Raw genomic sequence first — 19,978 nt, 5'->3', positions numbered from 1 at the left:
ACTAAATCTATGGGTCTTATACCAAATAAACTACAAAAACTACCATCAGCATGTTTTTCTCGCAAGCATGTATTGGTGGTGCACGCCTTTAATCCCAGCACTTGGGAGGCAGAGGCAGGCGGATCTCTGTGAGTTCGAGGCCAGCCTGGTCTACAAAGTGAGTTCCAGGACAGCCTCCAAAGCCACAGAGAAACCCTGTCTCGAAAAACCAAAAAAAAAAGAGAGATACATTTTGTTTTAAAATGAATATTAAGCATACTAGTAAAAATAAAAATGACAACAAGAAAAGTAACTGTTTTGCTCATCACATGCCTTGAAGTAGCATGGCGCCGAAGAAGTTTGATGAGCTTTAGGAAAGCTGGCCATTCTCTAGAACAGTCAGCTGTGACCTGAGAGAGAAACACCACCTAACAGAAGCTGCCTAAGTTGCTACGCCAGAGTGTGCATCCTCCATCTAAATTTGCCTTTTTTCTTTCTGGCTTGAAGGGAAGAAATGCACCTTCATTCTCAAGTCTTAGTCGGGATGGTGAGTATATGGGATTTTGATATTTTTTTCTACATAGCTTTGCCAAGCTTTAAATGTAAAGGCAAACAAAAGCTGGCTACAGCAGAAGCTAAACAACAACGAAGAAGGGGGAAAAAAACCAAAGAGTTCAGTAAACATAGTTACTCTGTGATCTTATGAAGTTTGATTGTCTTAAAATGTTAATTCATAAATGTATGTCTTAAACTCCACATGAATATCCACATACTACCTTGTCTTGTAGAAACTGTAGTACCATGAATATGTGAATTGGCTGCTTTGATCATGGGTTTAAAATGTAGAGCCCTATTCTGATTGTTTTTAAGCCCATGCATCTCACAGTCTCGCTTGCTTTGGCTGTAAATCAACAGTGTTGGCAGCTACTCAACCTGTCTCAGAATTATTAATGTTCAAATAATCTGAAGTCTAAATAGATTTGCACTGATTGTTTTTTGGCCTTAGCAAACAGGAATTGTTGATTACCTTAAGCACAAAATAACTTTAAATTTTCAACTTTGATGTGCAAATATCATTTAAAAATCACTTTAGATAGCTGGGGGTGCAGCTCAGAAGCAGAACTGTCAAACATGTACAAGGCCTCAAACGCAGTCCTTGCCTGCAACAAAGTACTTAGTTCTGAGGTTTAAAAAAGCTCTCTCATGTGTCAATTTTAGTCATCATCACAAAGATGCACAATTTTTCCAGGTACCTGTAGAAAACACAGTCCATTCAGTATGCCTAGACTAGCTTATTAAAAACTTTATTAGCTAAATCTTGAATTAGTAATGTAGTTATGTCAGGAGGAAAAAGTAGATCCGAGAGGCAGTTTCCTTTTCTTCTGTAGGCTAAGATGTGCTTTACACACAGCAGATCAGTAGATAGATCAGATCTGCCACCTCGTCAAACTGGAAGAACACCTGAGCAGAATCATTTAAAAGCCCTAGTGAAATCACTTAAAACCTTCTACTAGCTGAATCTTTAATGAACCAAATATGTATTTCTAAGTCAATATTTTTACAGTTTCATAGTTGTTTATTTAATAAAAAGCTATTATTTCATTGATAAAACAGCAATCGGGACTTTATTATGTAATTAGCCATTAACTGTTTTAAAATTACTGGAAAGAAACTGGTCATTTCAGGAGGTTGGGGGCTTTTATTGTTATTTTAAGATAATGTGCTTGCATTATTTCATCAAACTAATGGAGTTACACTTTACCTTTAGTTGGGGTTTACTGTCATGTGCATTTAGTTCTGTGGCCCCTTGTTTTAATGATTAGTTAAACTGTAGATAATGAAGGTCTTATCATGAGTCTAATTAGCCATGCAGTCCCTAATGGTAGTCTAACTTATTTAGATAAAGTCAGTTTGCTGATCTGTTCTTTAAGGAGAGGTTGGAGAGGAAGCCAAAGAGAAAAGATTGCATACAGTGTGTGTTTGAGTGCATGTGTTTGTGTGTGAGAAAGAGTGCATGCCTTAGAGCACATGCATGTATGTGTATGCATGAGTGTGGGCATGCATTCATGAATGTGTGTATGTGTATGTGTGCGTGCATATGTATGTGTGTGCATGCATTCATGTTTGTGTGTGTGTGTGTGTGTGTGTGTGTGTGTGTACATAAAGTCGCAGAACAGATCTCAGTGCAGTATAGCACTGGGACTTCTTGACAACTATTCAAGGTTTCCCCTGAATTCGCATAATCCAAATACCAATTCTGTCTGTATTCTCTATTAGAGCTTTACTAATTGTTGAAGTAGAAGCTCTTAGGTCAATGGTGGTCTATTTTTCAATTTCCTAAGTACGTGGCAATAGATCACTGAAAATTATCCCTCCTGAGTGAACTAGAAGCCATTGAGCAGGTCTATGTGAACATTCTCACTCAAAGTCTGACTTAACTGCATTTGGAGTCCTAGTTTTTCAAATAGCTCCCAAGATAACATTCACTTTTATATTTAAGGAACAAAACTTTCTGAGTTTCTAAGACACAGAGAAGATGTGAAATAGAGATGAAAAGCATTCTTACCTCATTCTTCAGCTTGCTCCCCGAAAACCTTAAAAATCATACACTTTCCATTAGTTTGAAAGAAATTATAATTATAGCATGAAGAAAACACAGAGGACATTAAAAAGTAGTTTGTTCACAATATCATTACTGCTAAAATGTCCAAGAGAACGTGGTTTGTGGAGGAAATTAAAATAAAAGGTATCTTGGGAAGTTGGGTGAGATTTGAGGTAAACAAAACAGTTTATACTAAAGGTTTGCATGTGTCCTAGCCTGTATTTACATTTTATTGTGAGTGTTCACTAATAACCTGCTACTCTAACACCCGAATTAATCTTAGCATAACTCAAATTACTTATAACTACTTATTTTTTCTTTAAGATGTTTTACTTTTAAAATGATTTCTACTTTTAAGTAATTCTCAGTAACCACACCATGAGGAAATCTCAGGAGCAGATTAATTAGTCTGGTCTGATTGACTATAACCTCACATATTAATATCCTGTTCCTAATAGTCAACGGCAGCTTAAAACAATGTGCTCTTTATAGCAACATGGATTTCTGCCACAGACTCGAATAGGACAATCATATTGTACTGTCTTACTAAGTAAGATGGTACTCAAAGATTCAAGTGTTTAGCAGTTATTATAATAACCTTTTACTTTAGTAAGGTATTATTCAAATGCACAGATTTTTAAAACAACTGTCTCTTCAAAACTGTCACATTTTTATTGAATTCAGCCTGAAAATAGACCCAATCTTATGCGTAAATGAGAATATTTAAAAAGATTTATTTATTTTATGTTATGTGTATGGATTTGTTTTGTTTTTTGGTGGCATGAATGTCTGTGCACTATGTATGTTCTGTGTCCATGGAGGCCAGAATTGGATCCTCTAGAACTGGAGCTCTGAATGGTTGTTAGCTAGAGGATATGGGTTTGCTGTGAGAACAAGTGATCTTAACCCTTAAGCCATCCCCATCCATGAGTAAGTATATATTTAAAGGCAGTTCTGCTTCCTTGAATTCTCCTCCTCATCTCTTGGGGACACTTAGTTCACTGTTAATTTCTCATTAACCAATTATATAATTTACCAAGTAATATAGATTATATCATGATAATGTTTGCACAAAGCTGAAATTACATTTGATGATTAGGAGAAAACATTTTTATAATAAGCAAAGATACAAAGTCATTTTATTGAATGATTACCATGCATATTTAAAGAAGTGTAGAGATGAATCTCGAATATGACATCACTTTACCTTGTCAGGCCCTTTCCAGAATAAACGGAGTGATAATATGCACTGCTCTCTTTGATGCCAATCCCATAGTAATGGTACCTACAGCAAGACAGGAGCCATTTCTGTGTTAGTGAAAGAGAAAGGAAAAGTAGGAATAGCAGAATCAACCCAGTAAGGACTGCAGCCCACACAAGACATTCCCTGGGAAGTACCACTGCCACCTTCCCATCATGTTTCCCTATCCACATGCATCTAAGGTCAGGAAGTGGATGAAACTAGACTAACTGTATTTTAAATGCTACTTTGGGCAATAAAGTTTAAAGGGGATAGATCAATGGCAGATAAGTACTTCAAGTCATTCTTCTAACATCGGCAATTCAAGATTTAAAAAGGACTTGGTGTAGTAGTTCCGTACTTAAACATTTTCATGACCCAGGAAATAAGAAGTCTGTAAAGGCTCAGAAACTCTGAACTGATTTTACATTTCTACGGTAAAAAGAAGCTTAATTAATAAAGACCCAATCAAAGGAAACACAGTAAAGGAAATCATTAAACAGAGAACAATAAATAATAAAGTAGTACTTAAACTATTAATAAACTAGCAGATTTATATGCCTTTGTTCAGATATAGTAGTAGAATTAGGATTCTGAGATTGGTAATCTGGAATAAGTATTATTATGTCCCTTTAAAACTTTAGAACGAAGATACCAGCATAATGTCGCCGCATTTGAAGAAATAAACAAGTGATAACCAAACATACGAAAATCTTTTTAAATGGAAAATATCATAACTTCATGTTCTTTTGCAAAGTTTACTATTTGTTCTTTAGACTTAACAGTTTAAACAACTACACTTCAGCCACTTGTTGAAACAATATACACTAAGCATCACTTCAAACTGATAAACTTATTAGAACTCCTATCTTCTTGTAGGCACCTCTAACCCCTTTTTCAACCTGTAATAAAATAATTGTATCCCACAGTAAAGTGGTTTGCCATGCAGTTTATAGAGAACTACTTTGGCTTTACAGGTGGCAGCCAAAGAGGTAGCCACAAGTTCAATAAACATTAGAGCATTTCTATCGCATCTGGCCATTGTGATAGTTATCAGAATAATGATGAATGAAATAGACATGGAAAATAAGACCAGCTGTTCATCTCAGTCCATGACCTCCTGAGCTAGATGCCTACCAGTCCTGCTCTAGTGATGACAGTGATTTATATTTCCAGGTTCTAAAATTACCTGGAGTTACCTTTGTTTTATATTGCTACGTCCTTCAAGACCTTGGCTAGTATGAATTTGTATTTCTTTTTCTTATTTATGACATTAATATTGGTCCATATACACTTACTACTTTCTTATTTTTAGAAAGTGATTTTCCTGTTTATTTTTCTAATCCAACCATTAGAGCAAGAAAGTTCATAAATAGAAGATTTTGTTTTTCCTTGAATTCAATGTCAAGGTTTTGTGCATTTTATTCACTAGTCAAATGTAACTGACATATCAACAGAGAAACCAGGGATCTGACTTTGTCAGTGACCTTCACCTCTGCATGGGAGATACAGCAGTTTTTCTCATTAACAATGTCTCCTTATTTAGGACTGATGAGACGGACAAACATATTCTATGAATGCCATCTTATGAACATGCCTGGAGACAGGGAGCCACTGAAAAGAGAGTCTTCTTTTCTTCAAATGTATTCTGTGTTCTGTGTACTATATAGTGAGGTTTCAGTGACAAGTAGAGAAGGGTCTCTGACCTAGAGGAGTTAACAATCTCAGAGCAAGAAAGCATGCAAAGAACAGTGATTCCAAATCAACACGTGATACAGTTGAAGTGAGCAATGGCAAATGATAATAGAAGTAGTCTCCATTTACTGAGTTCCTACTAATGTAAAGAATCTTTTTTTTCAGTTTAAATTTAGATAAGAAACAAGGTTTCTTCACAAGTCAGTTCCAGGTCCCTCTCCCTTTCCCTCCCCTCCTCCCATGCCCTCCCCCTACCCCCCCCATTATCCCCTCATTTCCCCAGGGAGGGTGAGGCCCTCCATGGGGATGTCCATAGTCTGTCATTTCATATAGGGCAGGGCCTAGACCCTTCCCCAAGAGTTCAGGGTGAGAGTGCACCTCACATTGTTGGATGGGAGTCCAAAGTTCATGTGTATACTCAGGATGGGTACTGATCTGCTGCCCAAGGCTCAATAGGTTACCTAGGCCTCCTCACTGACACCCACATTCAGGGGGTCTTGATCAGTCCCATGCTGGATTCCCAGGCTGATGCCTGGGATTCAAGAGTTAATTAAAGAATCTTATACATAGGTGATTTCAAATACAGTCTATAAGTAGAATATTACCCCAACTTCATAACAAAACTTGAAAAACTCTGTGATTTATGGTCAATTTTCTTTATTATATTTTGGAGTATGTGGGCACATAATGTGCGATTGTGTGTGTGTGTGTGTGTGTGTGTGTGTGTGTGTGTGAAGCAGTGTGACTGTGAGTGCCTGTGTATAGAGATCAGGACAACTTTCAGGAGACAGCTCCCTCTTTCCACCATGATTTCTAGAGACCAAGCTCAAATGTCAGGCTTGCATGAAAAACTCTTTTACCCCACGTGCCATTTTACCAACCCTGTGGTCCATTTAAAGGTTGTTTCATAGCCTTATGGGTTTGAAGGCAAAATTCAAGGTCACAGTTTCATAGAACACCATTTTTCAACAGTGCATGTTACCTTCACCCCTGCAATGCAGAAGATATAACTAATTTTCTAACTCGAACTTTCAATTAGAAATTCTTGAGTCAAATATAGCTTGAATACGTGCGCAATTATGCACACTCTCTCTAGGAGGCATTATGAGTTAGAGTCACACAAATCATCAGCATGAATCCCTAAGACCTGTAACATTGACTGGAATGTTTCATATTTGACCAGCCACATGTAAATAAAACCTTCTAGATTGCAAGCTTCCTATAACAGGAAGTCAATAAACTTGTTAAATAATTGAATGAATATATGGAAAGTTTTAAAGGCAACCATGTGCCATAAAGAAACTATAAAAAACAACTTAACAATTAAAGTCAAGCATATATAATCACATATGTATTATCAGAATAATCTAAACTTTAGTAGAGATAAAAATATTTTATCTCCTGTGATATAAGGACATATGATTACTCCTTTCAGCCAGTCATGAGCACATTGTAAGCTTATCCATTTCTGTCTGGATTACTCTCCATAAAGAGCTTGTGCTGGCTCCTGCCTTGGTTTTGCTGAACTCTTCAATAGGAATATCTTCCTTCCTGGGATAGGATCTATCTTAGTCAACTTTGAGGCGTATTGTTAGCTTTGTGGAACTGCCTAGTCTCTGAGGCAAAACTAATCTCTCTGTCCACTGAATTCCACTCTTGGCTATTTATCCCATTGTGGCCTTATCCCTGTAATCATTAGTATCTCCATCCATGGCTTAAGCACTAAGATTTGAGGAAATCCTCAAACATTTATAAATCATTATGTTCTAGGGATTTGAAAACCAATAAAACATAAACTTTCTTAAAGCCAACAGTTTTTTGTTTTGTTTTGTTTTGTAAGCACCTGTCACTGAATTTCCATGTTACCAATAAAACACTTGGGTAAAGCAAAAGTTGTGTGTTTGGCTATTGTGTAGGATAGATGCGAGGGCAGCATGTTTAGACAGGAAGCTGGTGGCGACACACATCTTAGGGTTGTCTTCTGTCCACTGCCGTGCTTCATACCAAGCTTCTTTGGGAGCAAATAAAACAATTGTTTCCCCTTAAGCTTTCCTTTGGTCTAACAAGGCACCTGTTATCATCTTAGTGATGATTTAGTGTCTTTCAGAAAAGCGAAGAGATAGTGCACGAGCACCCTGTCTTCCCAGAGTTAAATATAAACCCCGTAAAACAGGGAGGAGCGGGCTCATGCAGGGTATGCACGGATTCTTCATCTCCGCTCTAGCATTTTACAACACCGTTTTGTCGTTAGTAGATTTTGCAAAAGTAAATCTTGCTAGAAAATGTTTCCAAGAATATTACAACAAAAGAACATATGCTAATACATGGTAAATAAGAGTGAGATTTGCTTACCTGTTTTGATCTTGGTACCTCTACCTGCTATTTGTTTAATGGGTAATTCTAACATTTCACAGTTCTTTATTACTATATAATGACATCCATTTTACTAAGGGAAACATGTTATAAATACAATTAAAATTCTGAGCATAATTAGCTATGTTCTCTAGAAAAAATTTTGTTACAAATTTAATTTCATAACAGAATTGTGTTCGTTCATTAGCACCAATTGTCATCTGACTTAAACTTTATGTCAAGTGACTGATCTCATTTGTAAGTTATGAATGCACAGGAATGATTAAATAATTCTTGGGCTCATAATATAACCATAGCAGATTCTTAGGACACGAGGTGAAACCACTACATTTCTCTTTCACAGATAACACGTTCATGTTGTATCTAGCACTTCTCTTCAATAGCTAATCAGCATATACCTTTGCTTACATTTCTTTTTCTCACCATTTCCAATATAGAATTCCTGAAACATATGTTCACACTGAGCTAGTATGTTAGTTGTTTACACTACACAAATGATAACCGATAAGGAAATGATGCGGTTAAGCTGCTCAGGGACTTGCAATAACTTGCTGTGATAAGAGCAGCTGTCATATCAGTTTTATTAACCCACTAAATCACCACTAATAAATAAGATAATAGCTTTTTCCCATCATGTCTGAACACCAAGATTTGGTTGATCAAAGTCTGCCAGAAATTAAAATGTAACTGATTCAAACAGTCCACCATGTGTATGGTATCTATTAGTGAAATCACCTAAACCCTCTCCCCTTACTGTGTTAAGCTATTTTGAGCAAAGATACATACAGGCTCTTTTTGTTCATTTTGTATCCCCAGAGACTAGCTACAACTGAGATTATAAATATGTTTATCAATTAATAATAGTGAAAAATCTTGATAGCAGATAATTTATGTTATAATTCTTTACACCTCAAAGTTCTTTAGAACCATGCTTTGTGCCTCAACTAAATGTTTTATTCCTGAAATATTCATGAATTTTACTCCATGGTACCTATAGAATTTAATTTTTTGAAAACAAAAATTTGAAAATGTGAAATAAACTATAGCTCTATGTATTCCTTTGGAATTAAAGGAGGAGGAGAAAAAACATGAAGATAAAGTTGGTTTCTTTTTTGGTGTCTACTTAAAAGCAGAGCCTGTATTGAGGCTGGGAAAATAAGTCTTAAAAATCACAAGTGAATTCACTGGATTCACAGAGCTGCCCACTATCCCTTTCCCACATAGACTGGTGTTTCTTATTCCTGGTCACATTGATCGATCATTGTCTCCCAAATGGTAGATTCCACATATTTCCATTAAATGGAAAGAGCCTTTGCTCCATGAACCCCAAGTACACCTGAGGTCAGCTTCAGATACCCTCTTCCTACCCAGATCACAAAAGAGCCTTTTGGTCAGTCATCACCTAGCAACAGTTCAAACTGACAATACCAAATGAAATATTTAGACACTAGCGATTCTGTAAAAATATGGTAAAATTGAAATTTTACTTTTTGGAGTAATGTTCTTCAGAATATTACACAATATTAACATTCTAACAAGCTACATAATAAAGTTAAAACAATTATTGACAAATTCACTTAAATTTTAAAGTAATTCAACAAATATTCAGCAGTTTTAAGAGTAATTATTGTATTAAACACTATAATTGCAATAGAATGACTTCAAATTCTGGAAGTAAGCATGATATCCTGATTTTACAAAATAAGATTATGTCATTTGTATTTCTGTCTTAGTTGTCCATATTTGTATAACTATAAAGTATTTTTATAAAATTCAAATTCATGAAATATTAAACACATGGCAGAAATAGTGGTTGGAAGATAATACATTAGCATAGTGAATGCTTAGGGCTAAAATTAAGAGGCTGATAATTCATTAGTGGTGCAAATTTGCTTTCATATAAAATATGTATCTCTAGAATTGGTGAGATGAATAAATTAGAGAATTTATTAGGGAAGAATTTATTAGAAATAAATTAAAGAAGGTTAATAAAATATTTTTGTTTTTAAGGAAAAACCTAATCATAATGAATCTTAAGATCTGTTAGAGCAGTAAAGAATTAATAAATTTTTTAATTAAAATAGATAAAAAGTAATAAAAAAGTACAATAAAGTAATTGTTTTGTTAATATGACTGATAGTAGAAACAAGTAGGTTTTTGTACTGTTACTACTTGATAAAGCATAAACTCTAGAGTAGTTGAACCTTCGTATAAATGCCAGCATTGTTAGTGCATTTGTGGCCTTAGGCAAGTTAATAACCTTCTAACTATGGTTTCCTTATTTATAAAACATAGTAGTTCCTATCTTGTATCATTATTGGAAGGATTAAACCTAATGAAAATTCATATATGCTTCTGTGTACAATTCAATAAACAATAACTTTTCATTGCATTGTCAATTTTGATGCCTTCATCACAATTTTCTCTTATAAAAGAGTATCATTATAAGGTTGAAATCATATTTGATCCTCCAATAATATTTATTTATATATTATTTAATTCCTAAAACAATGATATGAGGTATCACACAGCCACTTTACTGATAGAGATTGAGTGATCTAATTGTCACACAGTCACATATGAGAACATAGAATTCACCCTGATTTGTCCAACTCTAACTCATGTTCCAACCATTAGGCATGCTGTCTTAGATGCACTATCTTCCAAAATAAAATCTGAGTATGTCTTTTAGGAACAAAACCAGGAATGTTGCTTGGATAAGAATAATCATGACACAGCATCACCATTTCCAAGATGTGTCTTGCTATATCTATGAACAAACCTAGTATACACAATGCACATTATTTCTATTTACAATATATAAATACCTGGAAGGGTGATAGCCATGTCATAAAAAGCAAATGGTATATCAATAAGGCAGAAAATTTCAAATTGTTAATGCCTTGAGCATGTCTATGGCTCTTAATTATCAAATAAGTTGCCAGAAGTCACCAAATGTTGCTATATCAACGTAAGCACTGGAGTGTGGCTGTGTCACAATGGGCACAGTTAATGATTCATCCCTAATCCTAAAGGCTCCTTCTGGGATTAATTGACTTTCTCTGCAGCCTGCCTACCTGCCCTCTTCTAGATCCTGTCAAGAGGATTGCTTGAGTTGCTTTGCCTCTTTGGCCCCTATCTTTCTACTTCAAACACTATCTGATCTCACCTCCACTTACACGATACAGTGCTTTGGAAATCATCAAACCAAACTGAGACAAACTTAGCATAAAACTGCCTCAGTTAGAAGGAAAGGGCTACTTTTTTCCCATTGTGGAACTTTATTCTTCTTTCACAGGCCATAATATTTTTAAATTAATTATAATCAGCAAAATAAGTATTGGTTGACAATGCATTAGAAAGAATTAAAAGTGAATGAGACAAAGTATCTGTCCTCAAAATATATATTCCTAATATATGAGGAAGGGGCTAAGTTAATGTAATGTTGAGACAGATGATACTAACGAACAGCTATGAGGGTGCAAAGAGCCTATGCAAATTGCAGAATAAGACAACATTCAGAAGAGAAGATTCAGGACTAATTGCTTTATGTGCAAGGGCAAGAGTGTCCTCAGAAGGGAAGATGCCACAGAAGAGAGACAGTTGGGTGATTTAAAGGTACTGGTGTGATAATACAATGACAACAGAGAAATCTACTAAGAACTGAGGAGTAAACAGCAAGACAGGAAAATGGGTTGAAACTAAGTCATAATAGACTTTGATTATAGAAGTAAGAAGTTATCTTTAAGAGTAGAAATTGTGAAGCAGTGAGATGACTTAGCTGGTAAAGTTGCTTGCTGCCAAGCCTAAAGAGCTGAGTTCAATCCCTGGAATGCACATGTTAGAAGAAGAAAATTGACTCCTGAAAGTTATTCTCTGATCTCCACAAGGTTCATGCATTGCACATGTGTAAACACACAGACATGTATGCACGCACACACGCGTGCACACACACACACATACACATGCAGAGAAAGAGAGAGAGAGGCAGAGAGAGAGAGAGAGACAGAGAGAGAGAGAGTGAGAGAACAGATCAATAGATACTGTTTCTCTTTTTCTTTTTTTTTTTTGTTTTGTTGAGATAGGGTTTCTCTGTGGCTTTGGAGCCTGTCCTGGAACTAGCTCCTGTAGACCAGGCTGTCCTGGAACTCACAGAAATCCACCTGCCTCTGTCTCCCAAGTGGTGTGATTAAATGCATGCGCCACCACCACCCGACCAATAGATAATTTTTAAAGAGTTGAAATGTAAGCCTGTGAAAGTCATTGAGCATGAGAGAAATGAGGCTCTATCATAAATTTTGTAAAGTCAATGTGGAAATATTGTATAGAATGACTAAAGAGTCAAGGTGACACTATGAGAATGACAAGGAGGAGAAACAACTTCAGTAGAAAAGTTCAAAGAAGGAGGAGTTAATTTTTTGTAAGTAACCAGAGCTGGCCAGTGCAAGGCAGCCACAAGACATGTACAGATAGGAAAAACTCGAACAATAGCTAGTTTTGAACAGAGATATGCAAAATATATATGTGGGATTTTTAAAAACTCAATATGAACAAAAGAAATAAAATACTTCCTCAGATTTTTATAGGGGTTACATACTGAAATCATTTTTGGTATTTTGGGTTAAATAAAACTTTATTAATATTAATTTCACTCATTTCTTGTTACTCTTACTATATAATATAATATAATACTAATATGGGGTGGCGCTATCCTTCTATGGGTCAGTACTACACTGGAATTCAGGAGACAGCCTGCAAGCTAAGAGGATGGAGGAAGCTGAGGATGCAGTGACTCAGAAGCCAGAGGCCAAGACGCTGTGCTGAAGAGGGGATGGTCAGAAAGAGCAAGTGCTGGGAGGGAACCAAGTAAAATGAGTGATTATAGAAATAAGCTATTTGGGTTCTTACCCAGATACAGAAGTGTTTGGGCAGAATAATGTGCCCAGTAGTGGGAGCAGTAGATGGAATCTTGTCTTTCAAGGAACAGCAAAGAGAAGAAAAACATGGTGAAGGCTATCACAGGCCTAACATACTAGGGTTTGTTTGTTCGTTCGTTCATTTGTTTGTTCGTTTGTTTGTTTGTTTTTATCTGAAAGACCTGATTCTGTTAGAAATGAAACCATGGACAGATGAATCACTGATGAGCATGAGCCTGTAACAGAGGTCTATACAGATAGGTATAAAAGAAAAGCCAGAAATGCCAAGAGGCAGGCTGCATAGAGCTTACTGCACTTTTATATTTATAGTGAGAGATGATCAAGCGGGTCATTAGGTGTGCCATTTGTCTTGAATGGGGGGAAGAGAAATCTTACATGTCTGAAATCATCATCTGAGTCAGAAAAGTCTAGGAAAAACTTGAATCATGGCAGAACTCCCCTTCTGTTACTGGCATACTGGCATTGTCCTTGAGGGGATGCTGTTGATCTCCTTGGTCATTAACTTTTTTCTTGTACATTCCTTGTTCATGACACTGGTGACTTCAACAATGGCTTAAGATCATTAAGGCTATTCACTTAACATATTCCAGACAAAAGCATGATAGATACTATGGGTGGTCTTTGTAAATTTTTCTTTTCTAAACCTAATAGATTCTCTTTTCTTTTATTTATTTTCCCCTACTTCATCAAGAAAGAAAATACCTGATTCCATTCACTGATAAGGACAATAGTTATCTTACATCTATAAGTATAAAGGAGAAACCTATCGTTTCATTCTTACTTTGAATGCCCTCTTGTTCCAAGTCTTCGTGTTGTCAAGAGGGGAAATTTTTGGCGAATTGTCTAAAAAAGAAAAATAAGGTTTTTTACTATATAATTCTAATGCAAGCCACTCATATCCTACTAATTTAAGTATGTAAATGGTAGACTAAAAGGAACACTTAAGCTACAGAAAATTAATACTCGTGTATTGATAAGAATTACACCAGTTACCATGGAAGAGCCCACCAAGATCTATTTTTGCTTGATGTAACTACTGAGGCAATGGTTACGTTATTTACATACTTAGGAGAACTGTTTAGATTCCTCTATAATAATTCTATTCAGAGGTTTACCCACATTAAATATCCATCTCCATTCTGAAAGGGTTCTTGGATCTTAAGAGAGCTCCATGGAAACTTCGATGAGTTAATTACTTCTAGAGTTATCAGATAGATGTTCAAGGTGCTCTGTGATTCCCACTTAAGGAACAGTGCCATAAGATAGACTCAGAAAAATGGTAGTGCTGACATGGACATCTGAAGCTGTCTCATCTTGATTCAGAGGGTGGGTGCACTGAAGCCTTGAGGAGACTGGTCATCAGTAAGTATCATATAAGCTAATCACAGGCATGGCTGGATTCTAAGCCCGTGAGTACCACGCTCTATATCACACTGTCTGTGTAAGAAAACATGTTTTCAAAAATAATTAAGCTACTTTTAAACATTATTTTATGTGTATATGTGTATATTACATTCTTGCAGTGACCATGGAGTTCAGAAGAGGCATGGGATCCTCTGGAACTAGAGTTACAGAAGTTCTTCTGGAAGAGCAGACAGTTCTCCTAACTACTATGGCATCTCTCCTGCCCCCAAATAAATTACTTGAAAGTATAGCGTTGGGCCACATTTAAAGTGAGCTTTTAAAGTGGGGAGCTAGGAATAATGATGCATGCCTGTAATTCTGACACTCATCAGATTGATCAGGGAGATCACAAGTTCAAGGCCAACTTGAGCTACATGAGTTTAAGGTCAGTCTAAGATATATAGATAAATCCTGCTCAAATTAGTTGCCTCTTCCAGCCCTAAAAATCGGAGGAGTTGGACCAGAGCATTCATTGCTTTCTAGACAGTGAGTCTTCTACAGGTTAGGATCTGGACTTTGGAGATAAAATACTTCAGACTCAAACTTTCTACAGTTCTACAAGTATATCCTAGATTATCAGATGACAGAACATCTTAAGAGGTTTCAAATATGAGTGTTTCCAAGTAATTAGTATTATTTTCTGGTCCTTAAAATGATATCAATGCATATAAATCATCTAATGTCAGATTTATAGATTCCCATCCTAATGATAGAAATGCTAAATGTCAGAAATTTAATCAATCACAACCATAAAAATGTTAAGTCTGTGACATAAACATGGTCACACTGAAACAAAGATTTAGGACAGTTACTTAAGTAATAGAATAAAAATCTATAAAAAACTCAAATGGTTGGACTATATAAATAATAAGGGCTCACCTTCATTTATTTTTACCTCCCAACATAGTTTAACTATGTTCACGAATGCATCCTCTTTGAAGGAACAAGTTACTGTTTTATGGAGCTTGCTTTGAGCTCATATTAGATCTGACAGCCATTATTCAGTGACTCAAAAAATCAAGATATAAACATATAGCAGTTCCAACCAAACACTAAGGAATTTCATTTATGCTTGTAAAGTAAATGTCTTAACATTCAGATGAATTGACTTACATATCTACCTAATATGTTAGTTTTCAGTGAGTATAGCCAATATATGTCATATACCTTTCCAAAGGTGGCTGCACAAGCTGGTTCCAGTTTCTCTTTCCTGCAGAAATCTAAATAGTGAGCATAAAGAATGCACCGTGGGAGGCAAACTCCTTCACACACTATGTAATTGTCTTCAAGCCTGAGAGAAAAGGCCAAGAGTTAGGTCAAACCTTTTCACTATTACTTTCCTGCCTCCTCAATGACTTAATGCTCATTTTGAAAACAGACTATACAAGTGAGTCAATGAGTAAACATAAATGGGCTTTCTTTGTTCTGGATGATGTTTAAAATAATACCAGGATAAAAATAACCAAAAATTGAGAAATTTGAATGTGTGTTCCATAAAAAAAAAATCTTACCGGTTTATGGTGATGGATGTACTCCTTACAACACTTTCACTATCCAGTATTTACATAACCAAAACATAACAGTGGAATTTTAAAATGTGTACAAAGATTATGTATACGTGTTAATTTCTTAAGAAATGAAATTATTTTGATGATTCCACTTAGCTTTGCAAGCCCTAGAAACAATGTCTGTAATTAAGAAATGGAAGGACGCCGGGTGGTGGTGGCACCCGCCTTTAATCCCAGCACTCGGGAGGAAGAGGCAGGCGGGTCTCTGTGAGTTCGAGGCTGGGCTGGACCGACAGCCTCCAAAACAATACAGAGAAACCCTGTCTCGTAAAAACCAAAAAAAAAAAAAAAAAAAAAAAAAAGAAAGAAAGAAAGAAATGGAAGGAAGGTTTAAATTAGTAGCAGACACCCTCTGCAGATCTGGAGACACACATGGTAATTTCTAAAGAGGGCCACGTCTAAGGGGATGGCAGGTAATCTTTAGGAGCTGAGGACCTCAGGTCTACAGAGAGAATAAATTCTCTCAACAACCAATGAGATTAGAGAAACAATAGCAAAAAGGTCTCATGAAATTCCAGCATCCACTAATATGTTAATTTGTGTCTGGCAAGGCCACGGACTTAGTGCCAAGTACCCTGTCTAGACCCTTGACTCACAGAAGCTCCCTCTGAGACAATATGTCTGTGCTGTAAGCAAGTAAACACGTGGCAGGCAAACACAAACAAAGCCAAGGATTAATTTGAGAAGAGTATGAACCTCAGCGAGCACTTGTTAGTTCAACCACAATGTGATGTTAACGTAGAAACCACCCCTTCCAGACCACCATTATGAATACTGGGTCTTACTTCCTTATAAATCTTCAGGGCTCAGTAGTTTACTATTTGACCTAGGACTATGAGTGGTGAAATTGAAGATGCTGTGTTTTTTTTTAATACTTAATTAAAAGGATTGCCAGGTTTCAGCTTGTTAATGCTCATACACCCTTACTTTCATCCACAGACTATTTCTGAATCCTGAACAACAAGAGAAACTATGGTACAATATTTGTTTGGAAAAGACAGCAGGGTGAACTCACTTCACTGAAGTTGAAATGGTGATGTATTTCCACTCACCTTTACACTGTGATTAAGCCTATGGCCATCTAAAGAAACAATATATCTCTATGGAAGTCTCTGAATACAATGCATACAATCCCAACTCTGTAGTACAGATGTAACTCTATAAAGTTTGAAAATCTGGGTAGATTTCCATTTGATTTCAACTAAATGTAATATAATGAATGTTTGTTCTGCAATTATCTGAATGATAATCTAGAAATGAATGCTTCTAGATTCTATTCCTATTTTTTCTAATTGTCCAGTAATTTTTACAAAAAAATGTAATCATACTAATTTCATGTTTAGTAAAGTCATGATCATTTATAACACAAGAGCAATATAGCATGCAGTATTATTCAGATTAAAACTGGGTGAAGTCTTTCAAGATTTCAGATTTAACATACTCTCAATGCACACAAAACAAAAGTTAAGAGACCCATTCCATGAGTTTCAGACACCAATTACTCTTTTAATAAAAATATCCAAACCAACTAGGATGCAATATTTCAAAAGAAATAAATGTGCCTACCTAAAATTGAATAGCTAATTGAGAATAAAAGTTGGAGTTAATAAGCCAGATTTTTACTTTGATTTTTCAGTTCTAATTTTAACACTCCCAAGACAATTCTACAGACTTACAGAATTTCTCAAATTCCAAATAACAGAGTTTTAACTAATTTTTTAGAAGACTGAGAAAAATAAACAAAAATGTAATGGCTTTATATTCTTCAAAACATGAAAATTCTTATGATAAATTGCTATTTAAAATTCACATTTTAAAGACAGGTATATAATACCCATAATCCATTCATTTGGGTAGTTGCTTTTATAGTCATTGTTTGATTTTTCAAAATATTATGTCAAGCTAGACACACACACACACACGATAAGAATTTTAAACAAAGCCAGGGTTGTTTCAAATCACTCAATTTGAACTAAAAACACAAGAGAGATCATTCAAAATCCTTTAAAATAAAACCAAAGTAAAAAATATTTCCCAATTATCCTGATGACAGTAGTTTTTCCTAAATATTCCATATAATTTCTCAATTATTTACAGCTCCATGATATTTTTAACTAGTAATTGTGACAACAAACTTCAATAGTCAAAATACAACTTTACAGGAATATTTGTTTTATATTTCAAATGTTGGAAGGGTTCAAGCATACAGTTTCAGAACTTCGGGCTATGCAAATCTAACTAAATAATTAAATAATCAAAAATAAAGTTTACTAGCATTTATGGATTCTATTTTTTGATTTTTTTCTAACCCTTAGATAATACTAGATAGATGATTGATAGAAAGATGATAGACAGACAGAATAAATAATCAGTAAGTAGGTAATCTTTTATTTATTATTCAGAATTGGGGAGAAATTTGTGCCCTTAATTCTTCCCATTATGCAAGGGTTCCTAATGACACGGACTTACTTTAGATGTCTCTTCCTTTCAGACAAGTGTTAAAAAACAAACTAACAAAAACATATTATATTTCATATTTCGGAGACCTGGTGATAATCTTTTAATTTTAAAAGATCTTGGGAAAATTCAATTTGTGATGTTTTGCTATAGTAAGTCTTATGTGGGATACAGTACATAAATTGAAAATTGTTTAATCATGACAGTTTAACTGACTTTTCCGTTTTTTACTTCTAACTCAATTCATCTATTTTCCAACAGACGCATTATCTGCCCTCCTGCGGATCCTTCCACTTTTTGTTATTTTGAAGAATTCTATCTCAAAAGCATAAAAATACGAAATAAATGCGTTTCATGTTTGACAAATAATCACAGAAAGATTCATCACTGCTTAGATGTGGAAGAACCTAAGGTTTTAGTCAAAAATATATATCCCGTTTTTCACCACCTGGACCGTGGGAATAGGCCGTGAAAACAAAATGGATGCATTTCTCATGGGTCTTTTAAACTTGTGCAAGTTTTAAGGAGAAGCAACTAGGGAGAAAGCCAGGGCCCTAGAGACCCTCAGGTGGACTTCAGCGGGTGCACGCGCAGGGCCGGCTTACCACTGCAGGGTGAGCTGAGTCTGCTTCTTCTTGTCCTTCATGATCTGCGTGATGCTCTTCTTCTGAGAGAGCTGTGGGTGGTCGGCGGCTTTGGTCTTGCTCTCGTGTGTGTCCGCATCCTCTTCTTCGGAGGAAAAGTTACCATTGCTTAAGTGCATCTCTGAGGGCGAGTTTAAGGAGTGACAAAGAACAAGGGAACATGCGATCAGTCCCGTGGTCTCCACATCTACCTGCTTTGCACTGAAAGGGAGCCCGAGGAGGAGCTAGGCAGGAGTTGAGCAAAGCCCTCGGAGTTCACAGTGTTTCCGTTAACATTTTTCCTGGTGAAATGCAATGGTCCCGACAGAACACCCTACTTCTTCTACGTGTGTTCGGTGTGGGTTTATTTATTTATTTTTTTATTGTTGGACGCCCTTGGGACTCAGCCTCTGCCTCGCAGCCGAGGCGAACGGAGCACTCACCTGATTTGATTCCCACCTGCAGCCTGGGGTCTCCGCCTTTCTCCCCGCCGCCACCTGCCGCTGCTCCGGCAGCCAGGTACGCACTGTCCTGGGAATAGACCAGCAAGCCCTTGCCCAGCAGCTGCGCGCAGCACTCCTCCGCGATCTCGGAGGGAAGTTGGGGGGAAGGCTGCTCTTCCACGAAAGCGTCTTCTAGCTCGGGGACCTTGGCCATCCTTTCCAGCGTTTGCACCTTGGAGCCCGGAGCTTGGCCCAGCTCGGGGTAGAGCCCAGAGCCCCGGGGCGGGGCGGGGTGGGGCGGGGCTGGGGACCTGGGCAGGGAGGAGGCCACAGGCTCAGAGCCCCCCGATGGCGGAGAGGGGACAGGGTGAACAAGTACTGCACAGATGGCGGGGCGGAGGAGGGCGGAGGCAATGCTACCTTTTTCCAAGCGTCTCAGGTCTGGGCAGAAGCTTGCTCCCAGCTCGCTTCCACACGGGCTGTCAGTCATGCCTGAGCTGTTTTCCTCTTCATTCCTTCTCTCTCACCTTGTTCTAGGTTCAGAGCTACTGCTCTATGGAAAACTTCCTGAATGATCCCAGAAAGCTTAGCTCTCCTCTGTACTGGGATAAGCAGCTTCACCTGTCCCCATCTTTATTCTGGAGAGTCCTAACTGAG

At 36.8% G+C, this 19,978-nt stretch overlaps 1 protein-coding gene across 1 annotated transcript in view; it reads right to left on the bottom strand.

The window, feature by feature from the left end:
• Nucleotides 1–19,583, bottom strand: part of Rfx6 (regulatory factor X6) — a 48,338-nt gene extending 28,755 nt beyond the window's left edge. Inside the window, exons 1-6 of the mRNA XM_005073285.4 lie at nucleotides 19,322–19,583; nucleotides 18,861–19,020; nucleotides 15,398–15,521; nucleotides 13,608–13,669; nucleotides 3,789–3,866; nucleotides 2,546–2,573 (exon numbers count right to left, since the gene is read on the bottom strand). Of these exons, the coding sequence (XP_005073342.1) occupies nucleotides 2,546–2,573; nucleotides 3,789–3,866; nucleotides 13,608–13,669; nucleotides 15,398–15,521; nucleotides 18,861–19,020; nucleotides 19,322–19,535 (666 nt within the window). The 5' untranslated portion in view covers nucleotides 19,536–19,583. The remainder of the gene's footprint in view (nucleotides 1–2,545; nucleotides 2,574–3,788; nucleotides 3,867–13,607; nucleotides 13,670–15,397; nucleotides 15,522–18,860; nucleotides 19,021–19,321) is intronic.
• Nucleotides 19,584–19,978: the final 395 nt, after the last annotated feature.

The sequence above is a fragment of the Mesocricetus auratus genome, unplaced genomic scaffold, assembly GCF_017639785.1.
Source record: "Mesocricetus auratus isolate SY011 unplaced genomic scaffold, BCM_Maur_2.0 Super-Scaffold_100018, whole genome shotgun sequence".
NCBI classification, from domain to species: domain Eukaryota; kingdom Metazoa; phylum Chordata; class Mammalia; order Rodentia; family Cricetidae; genus Mesocricetus; species Mesocricetus auratus.
This window is presented reverse-complemented; position numbering and strand designations above follow the sequence as displayed.